We start from the raw sequence: 9,980 nt of genomic DNA, 5'->3' as shown, positions 1-9,980 counted from the left end.
AAAATGATCAAGTTTACATAATAAGCTTATAGTCTTCTTCTTATTCTTCTTATTCTTCCAAAATGACATAGGTTAGCTTCATTTTACCTAAGTTGGCTCTAATATGCTAACTTAGAGCTTATATGCTTAGTTTCCTATAGGTTAGCTCCAAAATTACTTATGTTAGCACAAAATGATCAAGTTTACATAATAAGCTTATAGTCTTCTTCTTATTCTTCTTCTTTTCCAAAATGACATAGGTTAGCTTCATTTTACCTAAGTTGGCTTTAATATGCTAACTTAGAGCTTATATGCTTAATTTCCTATAGGTTAGCTCCAAAATTACTTATGTTAGCACAAAATGATCAAGTTTACATAATAAGCTTATAGTCTTCTTCTTCTTATTCTTCTTATTCTTCTTCTTATTCTTCTTCTTATTCTTCTTCTTATTCTTCTTCTAGTATTCTTCTAGTGTTCTTCTTCTTCTAGTATTCTTCTAGTCTTCTTATTCTTCTTCTCTTCTTCTTCTTCTTCTTCTAACTTCTTGTTTACCATTTTGCAGATTTGATTTAATTCACGGAAGCTTGCATGGATGGAGTGCTTCTTTTCCATTTGTGTTTTTATTTTGTATCAATGTGAAACTTTTGTGAATTGATGGATAACGGTGTTGGATGAACAATGTGAAACTTTTGTAATATGTAATAATGGAACTATGTGTTGGCTATGTATGTATATATGATGAAACTTGTGTGTTGGATATGATTATTATATGGATGCTTGTTGTATATATATGTGTTGGATATCTCATATGTGAAATAGTGACCTGAGATTAAGAAAAAAACGAATTTTTTTAAAAAAAAATGTTACTAATGGCGCACTTCCATGTGGTGCGCCATTAGTATACCAGATACTAATGGCGCACCTATGGGACACTAATGGCGCACCTGTGGTGCGCCATTAGTATACCAGATACTAACGGCGCATCTGTGGTGCGTCATTACTAAAATATACTAGTGGCGTGGTACTAATGGCGCACCTGTAGTGCGCCATTAGTAGCCAAAACAGGTGTGCCATTAGTAGGCCTTTTCCTAGTAGTGACGCGTTTAATTATAGACGTTTCCATCTCCACAATAAAAACGTATTTATTATGGACGTTTTCATTGTGTCTGTAATGGACTCTCCAATTTTGACCGGCAAAACATTGCATCGGCTCAGCTCATTCCCGCAACCCGCGGTGCGTGCGCGCGTCGAGGCGAGGCGTGGCGTGGCGAGGCGGGCGGCGGAGGAGGAGCGCGCATGTGGAACACTGCTACCTTTTGAGCACTGTGTTGGATTTCCTTGAAGAGGAAAGGATGATGCAGTAGAGTAGCGTAAGTATTTCCCTCAGTTTTTGAGAACCAAGATATCAATCCAGTAGGAGGTTGAGCGCGCGTCCCTAGTACCTGCACAAAACAAATAACTCCTCGCAACCAACGCGATAAGGGGTTGTCAATCCCTTCACGGTCACTTACGAGAGTGAGATCTGATAGATATGATAAGATAATTTTTTTGGTATTTTTATGATAAAAATGCAAAGTAAAATAAAAGCAAAGGAAATAACTAAGTATTGGAAGATTAATATGATGAAGATAGACCCGAGGGCCATAGGTTTCACTAGTGGCTTCTCTCAAGAGCATAAGTATTTTACGGTGGGTGAAGGAATTACTGTTGAGCAATTGACAGAATTGAGCATAGTTATGAGAATATCTAGGTATGATCATGTATATAGGCATCACGTCCGAGAAAAGTAGACCGACTCCTGCCTGCATCTACTACTATTACTCCACTCATCGACTGCTATCCAGTATGCATCTAGAGTATTAAGTTCATGAAAACAGAGTAACGCCTTAAGCAAGATGACATGATGTAGATGGATAAATTCATGCAATATGATAAAAAAAACCACATCTTGTTATCCTCGATGGCAACAATACAATACGTGCCTTGCTGCCCTTACTGTCACTGGGAAAGGACACCGCAAGGTTGAACCCAAAGCTAAGCACTTCTCCCATTGCAAGAAAGATCAATCTAGTAGGCCAAACCAAACTGATTATTCGAAGAGACTTGCAAAGATAATCAATCATACATAAAAGAATTCAGAGAATATTCAAATATTGTTCATAGATAATCTTGATCATAAACCCACAATTCACCGGTCTCAACAAACACACCGCAAAAAAAAGATTACATCGAATAGATCTCCACAAGAGAGGGGGAGAACATTGTATTGAGATCCAAAAAGAGAGAAGAAGCCATCTAGCTAATAACTATGGACCCGAAGGTCTGAGGTAAACTACTCACACTTCATCGGAGAGGCTATGGTGTTGATGTAGAAGCCCTCCGTGATGGATGCCCTCTCCGGCGGAGCTCCGGAACAGGCCCCAAGATGGGATCTCGTGGATACAGGAAGTTACGGCGGTGGAATTAGGGTTTTGGCTCCGTATCTGATCATTTGGGGATACGTAGGTATATATAGAAGGAAGGAGTACGTCGGTGGAGCAACAGGGGGCCCACGAGGGTGGAGGGAGTGCCGGGGGGTAGGCGCGCCCCCTACCTCGTGGCCTCCTCCTTTGTTTCTTGACGTAGGGTCCAAGTCTCCTGGATCATGTTCGGTGAGAAAATCATGTTCCCGAAGGTTTCATTCCGTTTGGACTCCGTTTGATATTCCTGTTCTTCGAAACCCTAAAATAGGCATAAAACAGCAATTCTGGGTTGGGCCTCCAGTTAATAGGTTAGTCCCAAAAATAATATAAAAGTGGATAATAAAGCCCAATAATGTCCAAAATAGTATATAATATAACATGGAGCAATCAAAAGTTATAGATACGTTGGAGACGTATCAAACACCTCTCCTTCCTTCACACCAACTCATACTAGTGGGAGAAGAGCTCATCTTATAAGTTGGTGTACATCTCCCTCAACTAGCCATGTGGGACTAAACTTCCCTACACTCAATTGACAACATGGGCCCTTAGGGATTTTTTGAAATTGTTAAGTGGGTCTGTAGCCCAACTAATATTCAACATATGTCAACCCTAGCACCCCTGGTGTCTATATAAACCAGAGGGTTTAGTCCATAGAGGCTAAGATAACAATCACCATCCTACTAGTTTAGGGTTTAGTACGTCCGATCTCGTGGTAGATCAACTCTGCAATCCCCATATATACAAGCAAATAATCAAGCAGGACGTAGTGTGTTACCTCTTAGAGAGGGCCCGAACCTGGGTAAATCTCGTGTCCCACGTCTCCTGTTCCCCATCGATCAAAGATCCACAGTTCGGGACCCCTACTCGAGATCCGCCGTATCCACCTTTGTGCGGGGAGAAGAGAAAGAAGGGCTAAAGAAGGCTAAGGGCATGTACAATGTGCAATCTTAGAAGTGTCACGTAGGATAAATGATGAAGTGGAGGAAAGAGAACTCATAAGAAAATGTTTGTCTTCTCTTATTTAAGAAAAGACAAGAGATGATCTTTTAACACAATATGTCTCACCATGTTTTTAAGAGTAGGTAGTTATTGAAGACAAGGCTAAAAGATGACTCATTGTACACATTTTTTTTGTAAAATTTAAGATAAGACTATCTTATCAACTATTGTACCCCCTCCATTCCTAAATATAAGTCTTTCTAGGTAGTACATGCCTAAAACCAAACACACGTTCCGAACCGCGACGGCAGTTTTAACCGTTGCTCATGCCTGACTGCCACGGTGGATGGTCCGTATTTCAGTTGGCCCCGAGACAAAACAAAGGCTGGTGGATGATTTCCATACCGAAAGGCGAAAGCAGTCTCAGGCCCAGCTCCCGCGTGCAAAACATGACAAGAAATGGAACCATGGAGGACGGGCGTGGAACAAATGAGGCATCCACTTCAGACCAATGTGCCAGAGCTGACACTCCAGCGACCCTCTGGTTGTGACGAGTGACGCCCTCTTGCAACGACGGCAGTTCGACTGATTCCATTCGTCACGAAAGCGAAGCATCACAGATTCATATGCCTTCGGTCGGAGCTGCCCGCACCACTGTGATACTGATATGCAATCCATACAGCTTGTCTCCATCGTCTATGGCGCAGAAAGACTTCACCTTGATAGAAATAGAAAAATTATAGGAAGCAAGATGATATACATCTTAATTGTCATGAAGACCTTCTTTGGTTTATAGGATAGAAAAATTGTACAAACAGAAGAGCTTGTCTCCATCGTCTATGGTGCAGAAAGACTTCACCTTGATAGAAATAGGAAAATTATAAAAAGCAAGATGACATACATCTTAATTGCTATGAAGACCTTCTTTGATTTATAGGATAAAAAATTTATAGAAACAGAAAGAAAGATGTCATTTGAATCATATCATATGATTTTTTTTCATTAAGTCTAGGCTAATATTTTTTTTTTTATGAAATATGAAGGATAGGAAGAACTCCTTCATAGAAATACTATTCTGTTCTTATAAACCAAAGGGCTCTAAATTTCCTATAGAAATTTTATCCTATGAAATTCCTATAAAATTTCTCCAAACCAAAAAAGATGTAAGAAAGACATGTCATTTGATAGATAGAAATTTTTTCATTTCCTTTAAAACATGAAGGATTGACATCCTATATAGGAATACAAATCCATTTCTACAAATCAAAGGGCTTAAAAAAATTCCTACAAAGTTCCTATCCTTTACAATTCCTACAATATACTCCTACCTATGAACCAAAGAAGGCCTCAATCAAATGGATTCCTGCAGACTTTGCGACAAATACACACGTTCCAACAGGACCTAAGTACACACTGCTATAGTCGACATAAACATCGAACAGAGCGTATTCTTCCAGAATTGCATTCCCCCAAACAGGCACAGACGAAATGCTTAAGAGTCAATGATTCATTACTTACATGCCCGCAAAAAAAATGATCCATTACTTACATGCCCAAGGCGTCAGACTCCTAACACATCATCACACAGGCCGTGTGGATACAACCGACAATAATTTACATATATAGGAGCACCTCACATACATACAGAGCCTCCCCGGCGAGCTGCTCGGAGCGTTCATAAGCTCGCGGCAGCCGGCGCCCGGGGCTCCAGAAATGTCTACAGCACTAGCAGCACCCCACTGATGAACAACCGGCAATGTCTACAGCACTAGCAGCACCCCACTGACAAACAATTGGTAATGTCTACAGCACTAGCAGTACCCAACTGATGAACAATTGTGGCGACGCCGAGCCAAGCACAGGGTCACTTTACGTGGGAATCGTATACCTCGAAAACAGATTCGGGGATCACCGTGGGCAACTTATCTATGTACATGAAGAGACGCCTCAGGTTCTCTCTTCTGACTGTCGCCATGTCGACTATGTCTCTGTTATCTGTGTATATCCAGAGGTCGGCAGAGTTGACCCTCTTGAGACTGTCGCGGCAGAATGGACAGGACTGGGATCTTGATCTCCTGCAGGGAAGGGAGGCCACACTTAGAACAATAGGTGTGTATTTAAAGAAACCAAATGGATAATGTAGAAAGTTGATTGTCAGACTATGACATGTTCAGAACCAAATACAATTGAGTGTGTTTTCTTTTTAAAGCTGATTCTTATTTTGATTCAATGAATGCACAAGCTACTCTGTCCTAATACAGCAAAGGAGGCGCAACTAATCCTGGATTAAGTTTTCATTACGTGAGAAATGAGCTCACACCATATCTAGTCATTATGCACACCATTTGAAATCCTCAAGGCCTGGTGTTTCTTCCAAATCCGGGAAAGAAAATCTAAATCCAAATGCAAGCAGGAGATGACAGGACATAATCTAAGGAAACCAGGTGAGAACTGATGTATACAGTATCCTTTGGTCTGAGATAAGAGAAACCTATCTTAGATGGACTTGGTCTCCTATATTGTTCTAAACTTGTATATCCAACCTTTGTCTGCCCCGAGCTTTACTCAAACCAGTATGCCTTTTCTCCAATGAGGTTAAATTAATCATGCAATACAAATCTGCAAGATTCATTTCTTGATTTCTTCTTGCAAGGCAATGAACATAAAAATCAGAAAGGCCAGTTTCTGGACAAAGTTGATGTACACCGTCTCAGAAAGATCCCATGTCCAATTAATTCCTGTTTCTACCTTATATACCAAAGTCTAATATTATGATTAATTAATCATACAGAACAATAATTAGAAGGAGCATGTAAGCCAGCTCAAAGCAAATATCTATTCCTTCTAAAGAAAGCAAATATCTAGTCAAAATAGGGTGGGGTTCCATTACAATTAGATCCCACCTAGCCTCCTATGAAGACCAAAGAGCAAACTTATAGAAGACGACCTAGTAGCATGATAACAGCATAATCAAGCTGACCACAGCAGTTTGAAAGGTAAAATATTCATTAGCCCTTGGTATCATGCTTTAAGATCAATATTCCACGGAGATAAATGATTTCATGTAAGCACAAAAGGACACAATTATTTCCTAGTAGGTAGTAGCTAGGTGACCATGCTGATGTCCGTTTTTCAGATTGATTGTAAAATTACAAGTTGACAATGCGACCAGCTTACATATGAATTCTGAGGACCTGTCATTTCATCTTGATCATGCAGAAGTGTTTTATTATCAAGGACAAAAGCCAAATGTTCTCTGATACTGAATTTTGCTCGACAATACAGAGAGAAGAGAAAAGATAGGTACCAGTCACGGTAGCATTTAATGCACATAGCATGGCTACAAGTTGGAAGGACAACTTTGTTGTTTATTTCCATACATATGCCACACTCTTCCTCTATATTATCATCAATCTCTGAGATCACCCTTTTGTGATCCTCCTCTCGTCTTCTATACCTCTCTATACAAATTGCTTTTTGTTTCCTGTCCTCCACCTCATTAATTCCTTCATGTAATTGCGCCAAAGAAGGGTAAATTACAGCTGCCAAAAAATAATGAAAAATAGAGACATAATGAACAAACCAGTCAAAGAAAATGAATGCGTGAAACAGTTGCAGAAAACAATTATACTGTACCATAGAATTCCCTAATGCTCGCTTTCCTTTCATGAGTGGACATGGTGGTCGTTCCATCAGCATAAACCTGCAGATTTTAAGATTATAATGATGTTAATCATGGCTGCAATTCAACAACAACAACAAAATAATAGCAGAAAGAAACCTGACTATGATACTTGCGTACCTTGTAAATGAGAATTCTCAACAGCCCAAGAGCACCAGCAAGGTTGCAGTCAGTCCACTGGACAAGAAAAAGGAAAAGGTGTGCAGCCGGACAGTATGACATCCTCATCTGAAGACAGGCACCATCATATTCCCTTCGGAATTCAGAAGCACTGCAGTTTTTACCAAAAATAAAATAAAATGTTGAGCAATGCATTCTTGATACAAGAAGGGAATAAACAAACCATACTAAAATCTCAACCTACACAAAAAGTTCACAATTCTGTTCATTACATTTCATGGTCTTACAGATAAGGCAAAGCTATATGCTGTAATATAGATCATGAAAGCACAAGAAATTAGGATAATCATGATATCCCTACAAAAACAAGACCACTCCAGAACTTCATTGACCAACTTTATCAGAGAATAACAAGTCTTGTTTCCAAATTAAGGCAGCAAATGTGTTGTTAATGGCCAGAAATGACATCAAGGCATAGAATATTTGTGTGGTTCAACATGTTAACACATGTGTGAGTGTACCAGGAACACCATATCAAAAAACAAAAAAAAGGGCACTGATCCCGGTGATCTCCTCAAATAAACTGCCTGCCGTGTTGCTCTCCATAGTAAGAAAAAAAGTAGTTTAATACTTACATTCTTAAATCATTTCAGTTGCATCATATGAGGTATAGGAACATGGTTGAAGCTAGAAGACAACTGACTAAGGATATGCTCCTGTACCTATGCTGTAACTAGAGTTAGCAGTCTCTACACTCAATATTAAAGAATACCATTGGAGGTCAATGTTTTCAAGATTACAACTAAATTCTGAAAACTACGCCTTGTACACAAGTGGCTGACTAAGGCAACAGTAGCCTCTTTAATCAGTTGGAGGCCCAGAGGAGTCGAAAGCACTCCTACACCACGTGTTAAAAGTGGTACATGATAAATGTATTATTGTTTCCTGACCAGGTTTTAAAGCTGTAGGCAACCCTTAATAGTGAATTCATCCAGAGCAACTGATGCCCATGTGGATAGTAAACAAAGCATGATAACTAAATCCATGATGCGTAATTGCGTAGCTAGTTGGCGAAATGATATTGTGGACGACAATTTCCATGACGATATCGAAAAAAATCCATGGTAATGATGAAGAAGCCACCACCACATTGTCACTCGAGAAGAATTGCATCGTACACTAGCAAGAGGGGTTTGATGACGAGAGCTCAGAAAGTGCTGTTCCTATATTCCACTAGTGCTTCAAAGCCCAATGATGGTGGCTTCGGTCAGAAGGCAGTACATTTGTCAGACACGTGTCAATGAAAGAAGCTGCGTTTCAGTCCTTCACAGCAACCCAAGTATAATTATACTCAATATATAAAACTAAAGCGATAAGTATATGCAGTCAATCAAAATTGGAGCAATAATCCTGGAATGTCATGACTCAAAACTGGAAGGATACATATACTTAGCATAATAATCAAATCAACCAACCAAGGCGTGTACGGCAACGATAATAATCTGTAAATAAGCTCTCCAGGAGGAGGATTAAACGGAGACCGCAACGGATTAATCGCGACACAGGCCAAAAAAATACCGCATCACATTTGTATACAGGCAACAGCGCAACAACCACACCAGCTCAAATGAAAGGCCAATCAAACAACAGAATTTATATACGGGAGCAGCAGGAAGGAAGGTGTGAGAGGGCGGGGAGCTCACATGGAGTTGGCGTGCTGGATGTCGGCCTCGAGCAGCTTGAGCGAGTCCCTGAACGACCTTCCCATGGGTGGTAGGAGGAGGAGGAGGAGGAGCGGCACCAGTACTACTACTCCAGCGCCGCGCCGCCGCGACCATCCAAATCCCCAACCCCAGCCCCTCCCCTCCGCGCCAAGCCACCAACCGTTATCCCCTTCCGCTCCGCGCCTCCAACCCCACACCCAAACCCTAGAGCCTCCCGATCCGCGCAGTCACTCCCCCGAGGTTTCAGTCCGGCTCCGGCGCGGGCGAGCTCGGCGAGCGGCGGTGGGGAGTGCGGCGAGGAGGCCGGGCGGGTTTAAAGCTCACGCGGTCGCGCCCCCCGTCGCTTTCGGCGCCCCCGGGTGCCTTGCGTGCACGGGAGGGAGGTGGGGTACGGCGACGGTGGTGGCACGCTGACGGGTGGGGCAAGGGCCGGGCCGGTCTGGCCTGTCAGGGGGCGTGGGTACGTGGGGGTGAGGGTGGCCGGGGACGCAGGCCCGGCCAGGAGGGTTGACACGTACGTTTCTGGAAGGTGCGGATGCCCGGCTGAAGTTGCACAGCCCGTGACACAGCGGAAGCACACGTACAACGGCACCGAGCCATCCGTGCCTGGTCGACTGGTCGTGTTTGGCTTGGTTCAGGTGAAGAAGAGCTGGGTCAGAAATTAACTTGCCATGTGGGGTGGAGTCCATGAGCTGTGCTTAAGATCACCTCGGTGGCCCAATAATTTGATGCCCCAGGACTGATTTTAAATGCCAAGAGAGAAGATTTTAGGTCAATCTACATTTCCAGCAGATCTAAAACGGGTGCCCTAAATTTCAGCTTGGTGTCACACCTAATCAGCTGATTAGTGTGCCTAGGTGCTGGCTGGCGGGCCCAGCCAGCTGGCCTGCCAAGTGGAGGCGTGGGTGCGTTAAGGGTGGCCGCCTATGGCCGTGTGGAGGCATGCGTGTGTAGATCATTCTCTGTATCCAAACCTTCCTCTACAATCCTAACCCCTTCTCCAAGCTCATCCCCTTCCTCACCTGCTCCCTCTCACCTACTCTAGATCGCCGATCCCCTCCCCGATCAGGG

General features: G+C 42.4%; 1 protein-coding gene across 1 annotated transcript; it reads right to left on the bottom strand.

Annotated features, from left to right (window-relative positions):
* Positions 1 to 4,813: 4,813 nt before the first annotated feature.
* LOC119353455 (E3 ubiquitin-protein ligase AIRP2-like) lies at positions 4,814 to 9,265 on the bottom strand. Its single transcript, XM_037620077.1, has 5 exons — positions 8,889 to 9,265; positions 7,186 to 7,336; positions 7,020 to 7,086; positions 6,691 to 6,925; positions 4,814 to 5,458 (listed from the first exon to the last, which is right to left on the bottom strand). Exons 1-5 carry the CDS (start codon positions 8,951 to 8,953, stop codon positions 5,248 to 5,250), a joined length of 729 nt encoding a protein of 242 aa, XP_037475974.1. The 5' UTR covers positions 8,954 to 9,265; the 3' UTR covers positions 4,814 to 5,247.
* Positions 9,266 to 9,980: the final 715 nt, after the last annotated feature.

The sequence above is a fragment of the Triticum dicoccoides genome, chromosome 2A (genome assembly GCF_002162155.2).
Source record: "Triticum dicoccoides isolate Atlit2015 ecotype Zavitan chromosome 2A, WEW_v2.0, whole genome shotgun sequence".
In the NCBI taxonomy this organism is placed as follows: domain Eukaryota; kingdom Viridiplantae; phylum Streptophyta; class Magnoliopsida; order Poales; family Poaceae; genus Triticum; species Triticum dicoccoides.
This window is presented reverse-complemented; position numbering and strand designations above follow the sequence as displayed.

What these genes read in the sequence shown, in the direction of transcription:
- LOC119353455 (XM_037620077.1), bottom strand. Translation starts at nt 8,953, where the DNA reads ATGGGAAGGTCGTTCAGGGACTCGCTCAAGCTGCTCGAGGCCGACATC. An exon ending in ATCCAGCACGCCAACTCCAT is followed by an intron (nt 7,337 to 8,888) that starts GTGAGCTCCCCG and finishes TAAAAACTGCAG; the next exon opens with TGCTTCTGAATTCCGAAGGG. An exon ending in GAGCATTAGGGAATTCTATG is followed by an intron (nt 6,926 to 7,019) that starts GTACAGTATAAT and finishes ATTTTTTGGCAG; the next exon opens with CTGTAATTTACCCTTCTTTG.